Source organism: Calonectris borealis, chromosome 4, assembly GCF_964195595.1.
Source record: "Calonectris borealis chromosome 4, bCalBor7.hap1.2, whole genome shotgun sequence".
NCBI lineage: Eukaryota > Metazoa > Chordata > Aves > Procellariiformes > Procellariidae > Calonectris > Calonectris borealis.
This window is the reverse complement of record NC_134315.1, coordinates 2,550,489-2,568,479: the sequence shown is the minus strand read 5'-3', so window position 1 is coordinate 2,568,479 and position 17,991 is coordinate 2,550,489. Positions and strand designations below refer to the sequence as shown.

General features: G+C 50.6%; 1 protein-coding gene across 1 annotated transcript in view; it reads right to left on the bottom strand.

Annotated features, from left to right (window-relative positions):
* Positions 1 to 648: 648 nt before the first annotated feature.
* Positions 649 to 17,991, bottom strand: part of GFRA4 (GDNF family receptor alpha 4) — a 73,739-nt gene continuing 56,396 nt past the window's right edge. Inside the window, exons 3-8 of the mRNA XM_075148404.1 lie at positions 15,938 to 16,018; positions 12,139 to 12,484; positions 8,963 to 9,072; positions 7,880 to 8,014; positions 7,459 to 7,616; positions 649 to 4,929 (exon numbers count right to left, since the gene is read on the bottom strand). Of these exons, the coding sequence (XP_075004505.1) occupies positions 4,783 to 4,929; positions 7,459 to 7,616; positions 7,880 to 8,014; positions 8,963 to 9,072; positions 12,139 to 12,484; positions 15,938 to 16,018 (977 nt within the window). The 3' untranslated portion in view covers positions 649 to 4,782. The remainder of the gene's footprint in view (positions 4,930 to 7,458; positions 7,617 to 7,879; positions 8,015 to 8,962; positions 9,073 to 12,138; positions 12,485 to 15,937; positions 16,019 to 17,991) is intronic.

The following is a 17,991-nucleotide window of genomic DNA, read 5'->3' as shown; positions in this document are numbered from 1 at the left end:
AAAATAACTCACAGATGTTCGTGGCATGAACAGAAGTCTCCCCGGCTGGCATGAACTGCCACCCTCCCTCCTCCTCCATCTCCCTCCTCCTGTGCCCTGCGGAATGGTGCAGCACCAGCCGCCCCCAGTTATTTCCACCCCCCCTCCCTGGGTTACGCGGTGACATCTCGGCATTAGTGGCTCCACATGCCACTAATTGCGGGTGCAATTATTGCCATCCCTGCTACATCTTGCAATGCCTCCCTCCTCCTGCGCCGGCACCAGCTTGGAGCTAAATCTTCCCCAAATTGTTCCCAAAGCTTTGCATGCGTCACCCCTGCGTGCAGCGCAATCAGGACTCGCGTGGGTCCGTGTCCCCTTCCCGGGTGGCATTGATGTCTCTCCATCTCAGCAGAGTTGGTTTTTCACCTGCTGCCCCTCCTTGCTGGTAGGCAGCAGATCAGAGCTGGGTTTCCAGCCAAGCACGAGGCATCTGAGCCCCACCGCTCCGCCAACCCCCCCAAAACATCCCCCCATTTCTTCCAGCTGCCCTTACGGCGCGGGACCAGCGAGCTCGGCAGATGCACGAGCCTGGACGTACGGGGACGGACAGCCTGGCGTCGCAGACGGGAGCAAAGGGGGTCAGGAAAATGCATGTGTGCTTTATTCATGGATATGTTTGAATATTGACATGTACAGAAGAGATAAGTACAGGTTACACCCCGGTAGTATAGCCAGACATCAAGCATCCTCCCCTACGTGCCCGCGCCCACGCACGCGCCCAGGCCGTTGGCATCACCCTGCTGCCCTCGGGGTTATTGCTCCAGCAGCGGCTCCCCGCCGCGCTGTCTCCCTCCCTGCTCACGCTCTTGCTTTGACGACGATGTGGTATTTGTAGATACACAATATTTCAAGGGCTTTCAGGACTGCCAAACCACTGGGAACGGTGCTGAGCAGCCAAAAAAATAGAGTTTGGTGGCTACAGAAAGTTTGGCTGGTTCTTTTCTTCTTTTTTTTTCTTTTTTTTTTTTTCCCCTCCCCATGACTCTTTGTGCTTATGAAAGTCCCCAGGTATGGAGTAATTCCTAAAAAAATCGTCTCCCATTCTCTCTCTTGGCTCACTCAGTCCTTTGCCTTTTCAAGCAGCTGCTATGACTTTGGTCGTTAGTCAAGAGACTTAAAAATGAAGATCCATGGTTCACTTCACAGAGTTCAAGAGAGATGAAATTTCATCGAAAAAAATTACCGACTTTTCACAAGGGAAAAGAAACGGCCTGTGCATGCATGTGTTTGTGGGCGGGGAGGAATGCAGTCGGGTTTCCTTCCTCCAGAAGGACTGCTCAAAAGCCATCCTTTTTTGCAAAGTTTGATTCGTGAACAGGCTCGGAGGGAGAATGGACATTAAACGTTGGCAAAAAGGGTGAAACGATCAGGAAAAAGCCATGCAGGTTTGGGGATTTTTTTTTTTTGTTTAAATTCTGTGTAATCTGACTGCCCATCCCCCCCCCCTGGCTCTTTCCTGCTCATTGCTCTGTGCCTCACTCCATTTCGAAGCATCCCCGGGCCGCGGGGAACCCCCGGGAGTGCAGGACCTGGCCTGGGACAGTGTCTGAAGGACGCTCTATCCAAACTCACAGCACAGGACAAAGGCTGAGGACAGGGACTGTAATTTCAGACCTGCAACCTCAACTCCGCAGATGCTTTTGAGGTCCCTCAATCCAGGGCACGGGGAGGAAACCCCTCCAGCAGACACCCACCTACATGAACCCACCGCAGTTTCTGCGGGGATCCCGGCAGACCGTTGCCATGTTTTTTGAGCTTCTCATGCAATGCCTCTGTGATATGATCTATGGTAGTCGGCTGTCACCTTCTACGGCCTCGGGGCACTTTTAGCTGTTGCTCTGCCATCCTTCCAAAACTGAGGACTTGAGAAGACACCGCAATGGGAATTGAGGGTCTCGTTGGACTGTGATGCTTAGAGACAACTAACATCCTAAGGAGTCTTTAAAGCAAGATATAAATCCAGGGGACATGGTGATGTCTCTCATTGAAATTGTTAAAAATCGTTTAAGATAAATCTGCCAGAAAGTGTAAACAGACCATTGGTCCTGCTGTGGGACACGGTGATGGGCTAGGTAACCTCTGGAGGTCTCTTCCATCCCCTCTAGTCTCTGAGTAGGATTCTCCACATCTAGTTTTCACAGCATACCAGTCCTAAGGGAGAGCTCAGGTGGGGTTGCCAGTCATCCTGACCACCTAGAAAAAGTCTATCTCTGCTGGCTGCCAATCAGAGAAGGAAACGGCCAAGAGCCATGAGAGGCTGCAGGAGCGGGTACTCCTGGAAAGCAGCTGACACTTCCATGCCCGTCCTACACAGAGACTCAGCCCCAGCAAGGTTAAAGGCCGGTGGAGACAGGCTTGCTGGGGCCAGATGTGTAGAAGAGCAGGGCATGACTAGAGGACTTGAAAGGAAAGCGGCAGCAGAAGGCAATTCACAGCATGACCTCATGATGTTGAGGTAGTTCCTTGCCTTTGAAGGGCTGAGCATCAGGATTTAATCCCTTTCTCACCTGTGGCTCAGAGGACACGAGTTTTGCAGAGTTGCAGCTAGCAGTTGTGTCACTTGGTGCACAGGTGGCTTCACGGTCCCTCAGAGGACACCGATGTCCTGGATAAAGGGGAGGTGTTCACAGAAACTCACGGCTATGGCACTTTGAAGGGAGGGAGGGGACTTTCCTGCCTGTAGCGCTACCTCCCTGCCCGCTTTTCGCATCTGGGTGAGACTCTTGGCGGTGAACATCTCACATACAAGTTTCAGTTCAGGATGCGACCTGGCACAAGACTTGGATCTTGGCACGTTCCTCTGCACAGCCCTGGATTAGGACAACCGGGTGCTACAGCCCCGAGGACCTCAAGGAGCAGAACTTTGGATAGGATGCAGCCAGGAGGATTTCTGTGCATGTCTTACACATCCACAGGTGTTCAACTGAAAACAAGCGTGGTTTCATATTGGACCAAAACCCAAGAAAGTTTCTGCAGTTTCTCAGCAGAATCTGAAGCAATAAACAATGGACGGTGTTCTGCAGGGAATGGGAATTAAAAGCGCTGGACTTTTCTGTGTCAGCTTCTGCTAAGCCTTTCTGTGGATCCAAACACTAAGGAACTATGTTCCTCGGAGGAGCACAAGCCAAGGAAGAAATGGGCTGCTGCAAAGCCCAGGCCTAAATACTCAGGGAGAATCTGGAGCTATTCCTGTGCCTCCTGTGGCGGTCAACTTGGGTAAGCATTTATCCTGGGAAACCTTCTCACCCTTCCTTACCATCTTCTTTCTTGGTTTGATCTAGTGAGGGGTTCAGCCCCTCAAGAAGGCACTGGGAGTCTTCAGCTCACCTCCTCGAGGGAAGACCCCCAAATGCTCAGGTAGCCCAAGGTCATGCATCTGCCTCCCTGTGCCCCAAGAGACCAGAGAGACATTTGTCCTCACCCTCCAGCTGGGCTCTGGCTGCAGCTCAGTAAATGGGTCACTTCACCAGCCTTTGCTTAAATGGCCTCTCGGCTGAGTAAATAGGACTTGGCAGGAGGCAATGTCCTTCACGTGCTAACCTGGACACAAGCGATTGCCTCTGCCAACTCTTCAAGGAGGGGAACCATAGCAATCCACTCCCTACCCATTACATGATTCATGACTTGGCCTTTCCACAAATTGGCTGGATATTTATGTCCCCAAGGCAGTATCTAGCAAACCCTTCCTATCCTATCTTTTCCTAGGAAAACTAATGAAATCCCCTGACTGAAGACCCTCTGCCTCTGCGAGACCAGCAGATGCACAGGTAGCACATGAAAGTGGGTTGCGTTGGGCTCGCATCGAGTCCTGCCCGTGAGCTCACACATTCATCCCTCATGGAGAAAAGTTAGCTTGGAGTGGGACAACATTGGCCTCTGGTTGGTTGGATGTGACAAAAAAATACCTACCCCAAAGACTTTACAGGACCAGTGAATAGTGGTGCTGGGGTTGGGACACGACGAAAGCCAGCCGTAAACAAAACGCAACACACGTGTTTCTTCCTGAACACCATCAATACATGACACATGTTTCTCTAAAAAGGAGGGCCCGAGGGGTAGGTGACAGCTTGGAGATGCATGCTAGTTGCACGCTGGCCATGGTTTCAAGCGGGTGGACAATCCCCGCCAGCCAGTTCGTAGCGTGGTTACTTGGTCCACCCCAGAGGTGCTTTAGGATCAAAACCAACCACCTTCTCACCGGTGCTCTGGTTTCTTCAGTCTGAATGAGGTGGTCTGCCTTTCAGGTCCTGAGCAACCCTGGAGACAGTCTGAACTCCACATCGCTTGACGTGTCCTGTCAAGAGCCCCCCAACCTGAGTCAGGGCTTCAGGAAACCTCCCGACAGCTCATCCATCAAAAGTCTGTCCCCTTTTGGCTGGGGCAGGTAAAGCATTTCCTTTGCAGCTTTCATTTCTTATCTCAACTGTCTCCTTCACCTTTTCCAAGGGACTTGTCCATGGCTCTGACCCCAGCCGCAAAGAACTGGAGAGACAACAACCAAGCTGTGGGGTGGAAAGCTGGCCAGGACCAAGAATGAGCTGGTTGTCAACGATGTGGATTGTATAAAATCAAATAAATTGGCAGACGGATGAGGAGGAGGAAGGGATGCCCACACGCTCACCTCTCCTTCCCATCCCCTCCCTCCTCCCCCTCCAGCCCCCCCAAAAAGTTACTGGTCTGGTTGTTTTGTAAAGAAACCAACACAAAGAGAGTCTCTGCCTGGCGTGTGCCCACCCTGCTTCACATCACGAAGAGGTTCAGCACAGCAAGAGCGGGGAGAAGCCACATCTGCAGTGGAGAGCCTGCCCAGCAGGAGGGAACTGCTGGGCTGGAGGTCCCTGATGACAGACGAGTGGAGCCCCGCAGGAGCCTCTCCTCCCCGGCCACCTGCAAGAAAAAGGAGGCGGCATGGGGTGAGCAGTGTGGTTGTTCCCCACCTTGGTCCCTCCGAGGATTTAGGGCTTGGGGACTGTGCAGCCTTCCTATGTGTGTGCACGTGCAGAGGGAGCCAGGGCTAGTCTCAACATCCCGGGTCTAGTCTGGAGGTCGGCTCAGCTCTGTTGGGGATGGTGGTGAAGGTGGTGGTAGCACTGTGGCATACAGCAGGCTCACCTTGTGGGCACAGCGCTGGCTGTGCAGCCCACAGGTTTGGACACTGGTTGGAGGTATCTTTGTGTGAGGTGGGTGCCTGGATGCCCACTCTGGTCAATGGAGATCCATGCAGCTTACGGAGCCGCTGCTGGTCAGCGTCTTGCCCTGGTGGCCTCTTCAGGTGGAGATGTCCCCCAGGTGTTGAGTACACCTCCACGGGGCTGGTAGGCATTTCACCAAGCAGCACCTGGGAGCCAGGTGGCTTATTCCAAAATACAGTGCATGAGTTTATGTGACTGACTCGCACCCTGGGTGCCTACCCCCTGCACCCTTCTCCTTATACAGTGCATTGACATCTGTGGCCAAAAATTTGCTTTACTAGAGACCTCTATTTGCATTAGTTGATAACTGAGATAAGTTAGAGCCAAGGTTCTGCACTGCTATGAAGATGGGAAGCAGATGGACTAATTGGTCCATCGTAGCTTTCCTCCTCAGATCCAGGGGCACCAAACTCATTAAACATTGAACAGGATCTGGATTTGAAGTTGAATTGAATAGAATAGAATAGAATAGAATAGAATAGAATAGAATAGAATAGAATAGAATAGAATAGTTTGGATTGGAAGGGACCTTTAAAGGTCATTTAGTCCAACGCCCCTGTCACAGGCAGGGACATCTTCAACTAGATCAGGCTGCTCAGAGCCCCGTCCAACCTGACCTTGAATGTTTCCAGGGATGAGTCCAAAGTCAAGACCCAAGTCCCCGGTTTCTCTCGCAGTGTCAGCAGGGACCATGCTCCAGCAGTGCTCACACCTCAGCAGAGGGATGTGCTGCTGTCACGTGGAGGTTGGCGATGTGGTAGGGCCATCCCTTAGTGCAGTTGCTTTCTCCAGCTTCCCACTTGCTGGTGGCAGCAGCAGTTGGCTATCTGCACTGGACTGTCAGTGATGAGGGAGGTTCACAGCTTCTCCATCACTTCCAGGGTAAAGTTCTCTGTGCAAGGTCTGCACCTCAGGCCACTACTTGGATTGCACTAACAGCACCCGCTAGAAGCAAATCCTCCAAATCTCCTGGGTGCAAAGTTTATGGCCTGATGAAAGCCACCGATGCCCTGAAAAGCAGTGAGGGAAGCTGAGGCCACATCTCTGCACCTCCCAACCTGCTGCTCTGTGAAAACAGAGTGGAGGGAGGTGAATTTCTTGGTTTTCCAGCAAAAGAAACAGGGAAGAGACTTAAAAATACCCATGTGTGGAAGCTCTCTGAAGGTATCGGCTAGCCCAGTGCAAAGCCCACGCTCAGTCCTTGGAGTCTAGTTAACTGACAACTTCTGTTACCTGAATGTTCAGCAAATCAGGGTCACTGTTAATTATTCAATAGTAAAATAATTCAATCTGAAAATTACTCTGGTGGGTGGCAAATCAAGGTCATTGCTTTTTATTTAAAAATAAAATATTTAATACCTACTACTGCCATCACCAGTAAATTAATCTGGTTTTTGTTTTAAAATAACTTCAATTTAATATTATTTTGATACTAACAATTTGCTGATGACTAGAACCTTTCATCTGAAATGTTCCAATGCTTAGCAAACCTTAGTCAGTTAAGTCTCAACATTATGACCTCCAGGTTCCTCATCTAACAAGGGAGGAACCTGTGTCCCAGGCAGCTGAAATGCTTGTCTGCAACCATGCGGCTGCCTTGCAGGAGGGTGAGGAGCCAAACCAGTGGTCCTGGCTCCCCTTCTACGCTCCTGAAAAGCCCATAGATTTCCCAGTACTTCTTAAAAAAACCCGTATCTCTCTGTAGCACCCACGAAAGAAAAGAGAAGGTGACCAACAGGCAGGAGGGCAGAGTCAGGGATCATAGAATCATAGAATCATGAAGGTTGGAAAAGACCTCCAAGATCATCGAGTCCAACCACCAACCCAACCCCCCCATGCCCACTAAACCATGTTCCTAAGGGCCTCATCTACACATCTTTTAAATACCTCCAGGGATGGTGACTCCACCACTTCCCTGGGCAGCCTGTTCCAAAGCCTGACCACTCTTTCAGTAAAGAAATTTTTCCTAATGTCCAATCTAAACCTCCCTTGGCGCAAAAGGACAGGAGCATGTAGCCCTGTGCTTGATGTTGGGGACGAATATGTCAGGGCATGAAGAAGAGGGTGAATCGGGGACTCCAGGAGGTGGAGGGGAGGTTGGATGTCTGCACACAGCTGAAATGACACAGATGGAAGATGGAGCTGAGGTGAGGAGGGCTGGAGGGCATGGAGGAGGTATAGACATGGCCAAGCATCTCTTAGGGCCAGGTCAGCCCTCTCCTACCTTGGTGGGCTGGAGGTGCTCGAAGATGTTCTCTCTGAGGGTCGCCACGGCTCTGTTGGCATTTTGCTCCTGCTTGTACATCTGTGTGGTGGGGGGGATGGATGGGGCCACAGCTGCATTCAGGTAGGTCCCATTGCCAAAGGCCAGAATGGCATTTTCTTTGTGTGGGAAAGAGATGGAGAAAAGCATTGTTAGGGCAACGTTTCCAAGGGAAAGCACATGCATCCCTTCTCCAGCCTCCTTTGACTGCATCACCCAAATGCACGCCCAAGGGTCTTCAGAGCTCCTTTGTTGAAAGCACAGGGAGCTGGACACCTATAGACTCTTGAAGACCAGGGCATCTTCATACCCTCATTCACAAGAAGCCTCACCAGCCGGCAGGTGATGCTGCCGGAGCAGCAACGTGCCGGGCGATACTTACGGAGGCAGATGTTGTCGGTGAAGAGATGCAGAAAGCTCTCACACTCTTCCTGCCGATTGCCGCTGGCATTGCACGTGCACCAGGGAGCTATGCTGGAAGTTGAGTTGTCAATGTAGTTGGGTGTGATGGGGCTGCCTGCCGGGAAGGATGGAGAAGTGTTGCTGCAAGGCTGGTACTTCAAGAAGGGACAATGATTTCCCTGTTCTCTTGGGTTGCTCTGCTTACAGCCTCAGCTGAGCCCCTCCGTGATGGCAGCACGAGAAAACCCTTCAAGTGCTGGTGTCAGAGGTCTCTTTTACTCCCAGGGAGGAGAAGAGAGAGGGGCAACCCTTTTGTTCACCCTGCTGCCAGCAAAGCCTTCAGTCAATTAAAACGTGCTGTCAGTCCAAGGAACGGGCAGCTCCTGGGAACTCAGGTTCCCTAATAACATTCAAACACTGTACGTGAATGTGCGTAAAGGTTTCCACGCTGTCTTTGAAAAAGCCAAACTCAATCTCCAGAATAGCCAGAGACAACAAAGGAAGGATTAAACCAGAATGAAATCTTGACCCAAAAAGCTGTCAATCTATCCCATCCGTCAGGATGGACCAAGTCCAATGGCCACTGGCGCTTCTCTTTGGACTCTGGCTGTGCTTGTGCTAACTGCTGCCAGCTGGGTCTCTGCAGCGTCTGAAAACCCAGTTTGACATCCTCTGAAGTCAGCAGGATGGCAATGGATGGTGATTTCCAGTGGCATCACTGGTGATGGCATCAGGGAACCCCTGACAGAGCAGATGCCCTGGGACAGCCCATCTATTTCCATCCGAGGGAGAAGCTGGGATCTTGCAGCAGCCCATGGTGCATGGTTTTCCTCCCTCCGCCGCAGCTATCCTAAAGTTACCCTGTGCTCATGGCTTAGGCTCCTTCTCTAGTCACCGCAGAGAGAAAGCCCAGCATCTCCCTGACATCCCAGTCTCAGCTCTCCACCCTACTGTCCTCATAGCTTTCAGCTGGCCAGAGTAAGAGGAGATGTTTCCCACCCAGAGGAGATGTTTGCCACCCAGAGAGTGGGAAAGAGACCAGCCAAAGGACGCAGCCTCTTACCTATGATCCCTGTATACGCCAGCAGACAGGCAGCGTAGCTGTCCCTCCGGCAGCCGCTCGCAGCCTGCAGGGACGGCTGGCAATTAAACTGGAACTCCGCATAGCGTGACCTGATGGAGCGAGAGCACAAAACGGGACATATTAGCACAGATATTCGGGGCAGAAAGGGACATGATAGCACTGGTGGTGTTTACGGAAGGGAACACATTTGCGAAATCCTTTGCTGCCGTACGTGTTGCCAAACCAGTTTGAATGAACATGGTTTTATACTCTCCTGCCTCCCCAACAGACCCAGAAGTGGGTTTTATCCCTTTGAGATGAGACATGGATAGGTGCTGTAATTAATGTTTTACAGGCTTCCTCTGGGACTGCAAGCAAGGTCCAGTCTTGGAAGAAATGTTTGTTTTCTGATATGTGAAGTTGGTTTTTGAGGGAAGAGCTGTTGCAGGCAGCGAGGGAATTCATTCTATATTGCCATTAACTGACTCTTGGGTAATAACTTCCCCTAGAGACCTAAGCCTTCATATTTAGGCTGATTTGCTGAAAAAGAGAATCACCCTGGTCCAGTTTCTCTCTCTTCAAAGACTGTGCTCTAAATGTAGCTAAGGTCATCCTCAGATTAAGGGAAATGCCCAAAGGCTCAGGTATGAAATGCTCTACCCGTCATCAGGGCTGCTGCCACATCCTCTGCTTCTCAGGAGAAGGTTGGACTCTCCGGAGCCTGCGGAGCGAGAGGTGTGTGATGTACAGCTCTGACCACAGACCACTGTGCCTCAGTTTTCACATTGTCTAGGTCAAAGCACCAAACCAAACCACTTAGCACGAAGCAGCTTTGAGTCACACACTGGGCTTGTTGGGACTGTCTGGACCATGCAGGGAAGTAGGTGCATCGTTCAGATGGATTGCCTGATTGCTCTTTGCATGTGGCTCCCCTGCTACCTTGGGTGGATAAACTCTGTGAATCATGCTGCCGAGCAGATATTTGCCACCTAATTCTTTAGGGATGAGTCAGGTTGTTGGCACATAGGCATCTAGTGGTGTTTGGATATCGTAGGATATCTAAGACATCCACATGGGGCTTTCAGGTAGGACACAGAGCCTACTGGAGATTCAGATCAATCTAAACAGGCATCCCGTGGCCAGGTAAGAAGGCATCTCATGGCATTTGAGTTGCTTAGGAAACTCAAGTGTCGACACTTGAAGGTAGGGCCCTTTAGATGACAACCTGCAATGTCTGAACCACGTGCACTGGGTACCTCAAATGTTTGCTCTGCCTGAGCAACCTCAGAAAAACTGAGCATGTTGCTCCTCCCGGACAGCTTATCTCTTCCAGACATTTTGTTGGTGCTCCTGGTCAGTGTCAGCACTCCGTCTTGCACTTTCCTGCCCTCTTCTCTCCTCCTCCCCAGTCCTCTCCTTTTTTTCTCTTCTTTGTTCCCATGTTTGCCCCATACCAATCCCTTTCTTCTGTGCCATGGCCAGGAAAACTCCTCTTGCCCAAATTTTTGCTGCATGGTTTAGGCGAGGGAGGTACCGATTGCAGGCTTTGTATTATTCATGTTAGTGGAGCCCACCCCTCCAAGCTGGGAAATTCACGGGGTTACAGCTGTGAAGAAGCTACAGGAGGACCAAGCAGCGCAGGCAGGGTCAGCCCTGGAGTATTTTACTCTATTTCTTTAAAGTGCCATGATTTGTTCCTGGCTCTCCTTATGGTTTCTGCACTGCTAGCTTTGACCAGGTCACATGTCAACCCCTTGCTCCCACCGTGTCTCTAGAGGATGTTTTATATTAAATATTCCGAGACCAAGGAACCAGATAATTAGCAGCTGTGCTGCTTGCAGGAAACTGTTTCCAGCCTCCTGGGAAGCAACACTCTCCCCTTTGCACCCCTTCTTTCCTGCTGGGCCCACTTCTCTTGTTAGGGAGAGGGCAGTACCCGTCCATTTCAGATTCCCTGGGCAGCCGGGGGAAATCTGAGCAAGAGCTGGTGTGGCTTGGGGGCTTTGCATCTTTCAGAGTCAGCTTCAGATGTATAGCTCAGGTGCTGTCCCTCATCCGCGTTTCTGGGGGACAGAGGGGTGAGGGTATTAGTACCAGTCCATCCTTCCAAGAGGATGCTTCTGCTCTCACCTCCCTTTGTGAAAAGACATAATTTTTTAATTGTAATTTAAAGATGGCGTGCTGGTAGGGGATGGCTGCTGGAAGTTCAGCTCAGGAAGTCCCAAAGCCCACAATAATTAGAGACTGGGACAAGACTGGGAGATGCGTCCTACACTTGCTCTTGTGCTCTTCTCCAGGTGTCTGCTCATGGCCACAGCTGCACACAGGACACCGGGCTGGGACCACCACGTTTGGTGCAGTACGGCTGCTGTTACGGTCTTACATCTCTTACTGACAGATGGGCTCCACTCCTGAGAGCTGTATGTGGATTAACCTTCTGGAATATCAAAGACTTTTTGAGAAATAGAGGGGTGAAAATAGTACAGCTGAGGGAAGAGCACTTAAGGGGTATGCCTGTGAGTGTGCATGCATGGGGCTTAAATGGAAACAGAGGAGCAAACCACCCTGGCCACATTCTACATGGTGGATCTGGAGTGAGAACTGTGACTCTGAGGCTCCTACTGCAACCACTAGAACATCCAGCCTTGCACAGAAGGGTATATTTTTTATAGATACGATTAATTTTTTTAATAAAAAAAAAAGAAAGACATGGTTTTAAGGTATCTGCAAGTGCCTGTGACTGTTAGGATAGTTTGGGTGCTCCTGGGCTAGGGGAGATAGACAGTGAGGAGACAGATTGGTGAAAGTGGCTGCAAGCTCCCCACGCCACATCCCTGCTTAGCTTGCACTTTCCTGGAACTATTTCCATAGCAGGTCTTTCTTTAGGACCAAAGCCAAAAACCCATAGAAAAGGTCTAAAATATCTCCAGCACGAACTTCTCAAATCTTCTCCTGTCTGTTAATGCCTTCTGTATAGAGTATGAGACAAGGACATGGGTCATGGGAAGGAGCCACTCAGGCAACAGCCTATGGGTTGTGGTGGGATGGGTGCCTGCAGACAGGATTCTTCAGGCGGGTGTGTTGGCTCTGGTCACCGGGCTGTCACCGGTGGATGAACCCTAGGCTTGTCCAAGGGACAGCTTTCCATGTTGACCACCCCGGTGTGCAAATGTTACCTGCAGACGTAGTTCTCCCGGCAGGAGTCCAGAGGCGCCAGGCAGTTGGGCTTCTCCTTGGACTCATAGGAGCAGGCAGGAACGATGGTCTGCCTCCGGCGTTCGGCACAGGCTGTGTCATCGCAGGGGCAGAAGAGCAGCTCGTGGGTGTACTCGGGTGGCACGCGGTCAAAGAACTTGCGCAGAGCCTTGTGGCACTTGGAGCGGTTGCAGGTGTCGGCCCGGGCCAGACGCCGGATGCAGAAGGAGACGTACTCCGTCCGCAGCCGCTGGCACATCTCGTCCACGTTGCAGGCTTTGGCAGCGTCCAGACACCGATTCACCTGGGTCACTTCGTTCTCAGACCCTGTGGAGTGGTGAGAGATGGTGATGGGGTTTTGCACCGACCACCCCACCAGCAGCACCACCCTATGCTGAGATTTTCATCCCCATACTGCTCCCATCCATGGCCACCTTGGTGAGACCACCACCCGCTTCATGATGGCAGTGGCCAGGGTGAAGTCCACATTTGCTCTCTGTGTCCTGGCAGGTCCAAATCCCCTTTCCCTACTCACCTTTCCCACCTCACACCCCAGAGCCTGCTCCACCAAGCTCCTACATTTAATAAAATGGGCATCTCATCACACTTTACCGTGAATTAACCAACCTGAGACCTGGGAAGACAGCAGTCATTAGAAAGTGCATCTACTTATGGCCATGACTGAATCCACCAGTGTGATGGGATCTCTTCTAGAGGACCTTCTTTTTCCAGAACATTGCTCAAGATCAAACACTGAGTCAGTGGCAAAGCTGGGTCTCCTGACACATGGGTGGTCTGCACTAACCCTTGCACCCCAGACTCTCTACCCTGTGCAATGAGTTTCCCCAGGCCTCCAGAAGGTCAAGTCTGGCTTTGGCAGCAGCTGTGCTATGTTCATCCCAGGACCTGCCCAGCTAAGTGAGAGCTGTCTGGGTCTCAAAGCACCACAACAGTGCTCTGGCTTCCCCCATCCAGACCAGTCCTGCCCAGTATGCCCATGTCCTAAGCAGCGACAGTGTCTTCAAGGGATGGGCATCAGAGCTACCATCCAACCTGATGCCCCTGGGACCTTGATGCTGCCTGTGTGTGAGCATGTGCGGGTCTCTCCCCACACCCTTTGCAAGGTCACCCCTTCGCAAGGTCACCCCTTAGCTGGCTTCCGTGAAATCGCTCTGCATTTCCACCCTCTTAAAAAAGAGGGGAAAGAAAGCCCCAGATTAGCAGTCTGGGTGGGAGAGTAGGGCTGTGCTGTGGGGATGCAGGGAAAATGGAGGAAAACTTGCAACAGGGCAAACAATCAGGAAAATAAAGCAAAAACTGGGGTGACGGATGAGAAACACACTGTCTTCGGGAGGCAAATAGGGGTCTCACCAGTTTATGTGCCAACGACCTCCTCTGCAAATGTGGGGAATAGGTGAGAGGGAAAGGTATTTGTATAACACTGGTTTTAGGGCTCCTTCAAAGATGGATGGGGCTTTGTTTTATAGAGGGGGGAAATGCCGCAGGGTCCCTGGTAGGAGTCGGTCGAGACATTAGGCTCTGTCTGATTGGACAGCTAAGATGAGGGTCCTCCACGCGTGAGAGAGAAAATGAATTTGAAGCCATTTTTCACCTCTCTGAATTAAGCCCATGACCTGAAGCACAAGAGAAGGACTTTCTCCCCAGCAGAGAAGGATTTTTTCACAGAGGAAAAATCCCCAGAATGATAAATTTCCAACGCAGAGTCAAGCCCTATCTTTGGCTGGGAGTTAAAACCAGCCAGTCACTGCTGACAAGTGTTAAAACATTGACAGTCTCTCTGAGCACTTCAAAACTGGCTGCCCTCCTTCGTTGTCACTGACGTTATCAGATACTCCTTCTCCGAGCATTTCTTTTTCCCTTCTTGTTGTCCCCGCTGCTTATGGTAAGCTGGAAGTCAAATTCCAAGTTTTGCAGTTATTTTATGATGGGTGAAACTTTTGTCTGGTGTGTTCCCACCACGTAGGGACTTCCCTTTAAAAATGCCCAGAGATAATATTGCTAGAGCATCGGTTTACTGTCAGCAGACGTGCAGGAAACAGTTCCTTGGAAGGGTTTCATTACCCATGCAGCTAATGAATCACAGGGAACACGCTAGCTTTTCTCCTCTTCCCACGCAACAACAGAGGATGTGCTTTTTTAAATCACCACTACAATTAGAGTGGAGGGATATAATTCTGTTTGTACAGTTTTAATAGTGGCCATATATTGTTTATGTAAAATTGGGTTAAAAATATCTGTTGCTCTGACTTGGCATACGGTCATGGGGATGTCTTATGTTTCAACAAGTGCTTGGGAATTTTTATTTTTGATAGATTTGAAAGAGGGTGCGTTGGCAATGCTGACCGTATGATCCTGGGCACCGGATAGGCACAGGGCAGCAGGTCATAAGTTATGTTACAGAAGGTGTTGATGAGTATAAATAGGGAAAAAAAGGTTAAATCAAGAAACTTCTTGTCCCTAGATGGATGCCGAGTCCTTTGGTACATATCCCTGCTGCCCTGGGCCCATTCGCTTTGCTGCTCAATCGGTTTCAGTCTGCTTTAAAAACCTGACAATGCGTTAACCATGCATAAAAATCCCCATCCCTAGATTTCGCCGTGCTCTGAAGAGCCCTGTAGGACTTCCAGCAAAAGGGGAAAAACTCTAGTAAAGAAGGCCATGACCCGGCAAACAGCTTTGTGCATGCTTCACTTTCCATGCTCAAATCAGTCAAGTGGAGTCAATAAGAAGATGTGAGGTCAGGGAGCAACCCCCTTCCCCTCGCTGCTCAGATTGTCCAGGGCTGATGGGTTAATTTGCTCCTGGACATTTTCACCTAACAAGTGCCTCGCCATCGCGGGGACTGCAGACATCCGTCGGCTCCTGGGACGTGCTGCTCCTTACGCACTTGGGTGTGCTCCAGCTGTGGATGCCATCCCAGAGTCAGGTGCACATTTGGGAAGAGCTGCAACAGGACTGCTGTTTTGGCACATCTGCCAGAGACACCCAAGGAGTACATTACCTGCTCCCAGACGGGTAGTTTAGTAACAAAAATCACTGTCAGTAAAACTTCCCCATGGCTGTGGTGCATAAGCAGAGCCAAACGCTGGTTGTGGTGGCAGCTGTGATGTTGATGATGGATGGCTTAATAGCTACCACACTGACCTTTTAACTGCTGAGCCGTGGGTTCATGCCCTCGAGGGGGTTAAAAGGTGTTGGGCAGCTCTGCTCACGTTATTAAGTGGATTACATGATGCAGAGCAGAACACGGGTCTGGGTCCTGAGGTTGCCCTCAGGGCATGGGGTTAAAAGGCTGCGGCTGGGATCAACCGGTAGGTCAGGTTATTGACATTTTTGCCTGCAGAGTTTGACCCTGTGACTGATGTGGAAGCACCTTCTCATACCTAACGATACCCAAGCAGCCCCTGCTCGGCAGGGTGTCTGCATGGCACAGGTCATCCACCTGCTATGGAGAATCAGCCCACCTGTGATAGCTCATTGGAAGAGGTCTTCCTACCATGTCCCTCAGTCCCAGCCCTTCACAGTAAAGACATGAAAAAGCCAAAGAATGAAAATCACAAGTGCTTCTTCCTATGACATGTTCCTCTACCAACAGTTTAGCACAGGAATCATGGTAAATTGATTGCAAGATCTGAGCAATGCTTTGTGAAGAGGCCACAAGAGTCCACAAAGGACTGCCTTGTCCATAGCACTTGATCCCACAGCCAGTTCCCCCCAGTTTGAACCAGTAAGTGTAAGAGCATCTTCCCACCCACCTACCTGCAGTGATGGATGCCAGCCGGACGTAATCAAAGCCCCTGATGAACGGCTCGTAAGGGGAACTCTCCAGTACATTCATGCCTGGGGTGAAAAGAGAAGTTGGTGAGAAGGGTGAAAAGAAAAGTTAGTGAGAAGGCAGCTGAGGCTCCTAAGGGATGTCCGAGACCAAGGTTCAACAGCTGCAGTGCAGGTTTGCTTGGTAGGTCCAAGAGGACGTGTGCTCTAAAGGCCAGAAGTAAACTGATATGCAGAGACACAGGAACTGGTGTGTGGCCATATCCTTAGAGAAGGGAATAGGATGTAACTGGCTTTTAAAAATATATCACAACTTTGGCGTAGGACAGCCTCTCAGAAAACTATTGATTTGCAACCCTCTAACGCTCAAGTCTTGGGCCCCTTTACAGGGAATGCTGCTGAGGACACCAGACACTAACACAGGCTCTTGCTCATGGGCAGGGTTCAAACCACCAGCTCCCTAGATACATGGGGTTTCCATCACCATTCTTGCTATTTTCTATATGTCCCTTCCCGGGTCAGTGGTCCTCACCTGTTTCTAGGACACAGCCAGGGCTGTGCACAAGGTTCGTATTTATTAACACCTCTGCCCTTCTCCTTGCCAACAGCCCTTTCTTACTTGGCACGGAGCTAATGACCCACAGCTCCCGCAGAAACTTTCCCCCTTCATTTTTAAGTTGCTGGGAAGCTAATTTTATTCAATCGGTGCTTCCCTTTCATCCGCTCAATGGTCTGTAATGCCCCGTCATCCTGATGGATACCACAGAATATTATTGAAGCAAACAGCTCAGTATCATTTTTTTTTATTAGACATTTAGATGGATATGGACAGCAGCAGCAGATGTACTGGCTGGGATAAAAGGACTATCAAACCTCCTGCTCCGGGCATATGCTGATCACCAGCTGCGGTCAGGAAGAAATGGCTCCCAGGGTACACAGCCCTGTGCAATTACCACAGGTGCATTACAAGGCAGCTTTACACCTTCATTGAAATATCTTGCATCGTTACTGACTGGAGAGGGGCCCATTTGTATGTTCCAGTGTAGCAGTTTTATGTCCTGATGATATAGCACCTTATCAGAGAATTGTTATCGGGTTGTCATCATGTTATTGTGTCTCCAAATGGGAAGGTGGCTAAACACAGGCGTGCTCAAGAGAAGCTGAGTAAATAGTATGCTTTGTAAATTCCCTGAGCACACACTTCCACAATTGATTTTATAAGAGAGCTTCTAGGAAGCTTTTTACAGCCTCCTGGGTACGTATGACTGAGCGACGAAGCCCTACACGGAGCATGTGGATTGGCTTCCTTTCTCAGTCAATTAAACATGTGTAAGGACTCTGAAACATGTGACTATTATGAAATATATTTCCCCAGGGAAATTAAGGCAAGGAAATCAAAGGTTTGGGAGTGTGAATCTGCATTGCAAGTGAACTTGGTGCTTGAAAAAATGCGGGGCTCAGAACACGACAGCAGAGGAGAAGTAGGGCAGAGCCTTGGCAGTCTCCAAAAACAGCCCTCTCACAGTCATCCCCGAGACGGAGGTCCCAAGCCGCTGGGCGGGAAGCCCATCCAGCCTGGCCATCCAGCACCCATCTCCTACTCTGCATCTGGAGACCCACGCCTGGCCCCTGCCTGCTCCCAGTGCTCCCCGCCATCCTCTTCCTGCTCTTCCAGCAGCGGTCCCGGAGCTGGAAGTCCCCCTGACACCACTGTCCTGCACAGCCACGTCACAGGTGAACTGTGTCCAAAGCTTCAGGCCACGAAGGTCAGCAAGGAAGAGGTTGCGACGTAGCCTGTTAAGATGAATGGAGAGGCTGGATTGCCACCTCTTGCCCAGGCTTCACTTCAACACGAACAAGTTCACCTGGCAAGTAATTACGGGAAAGATTGGATCCTGGAGGGTGCTGAGGTCTCTTATTTCCCCAGTCAGTTCATATCACCGTGCTCTGCACCCTGCAAGCTGTGGCACCCGAAAGCTTTCCAGGAATTTGATCAAATGCTTCCTTTTCTGACAAGTCTGTGCATTATGGTCTCCATC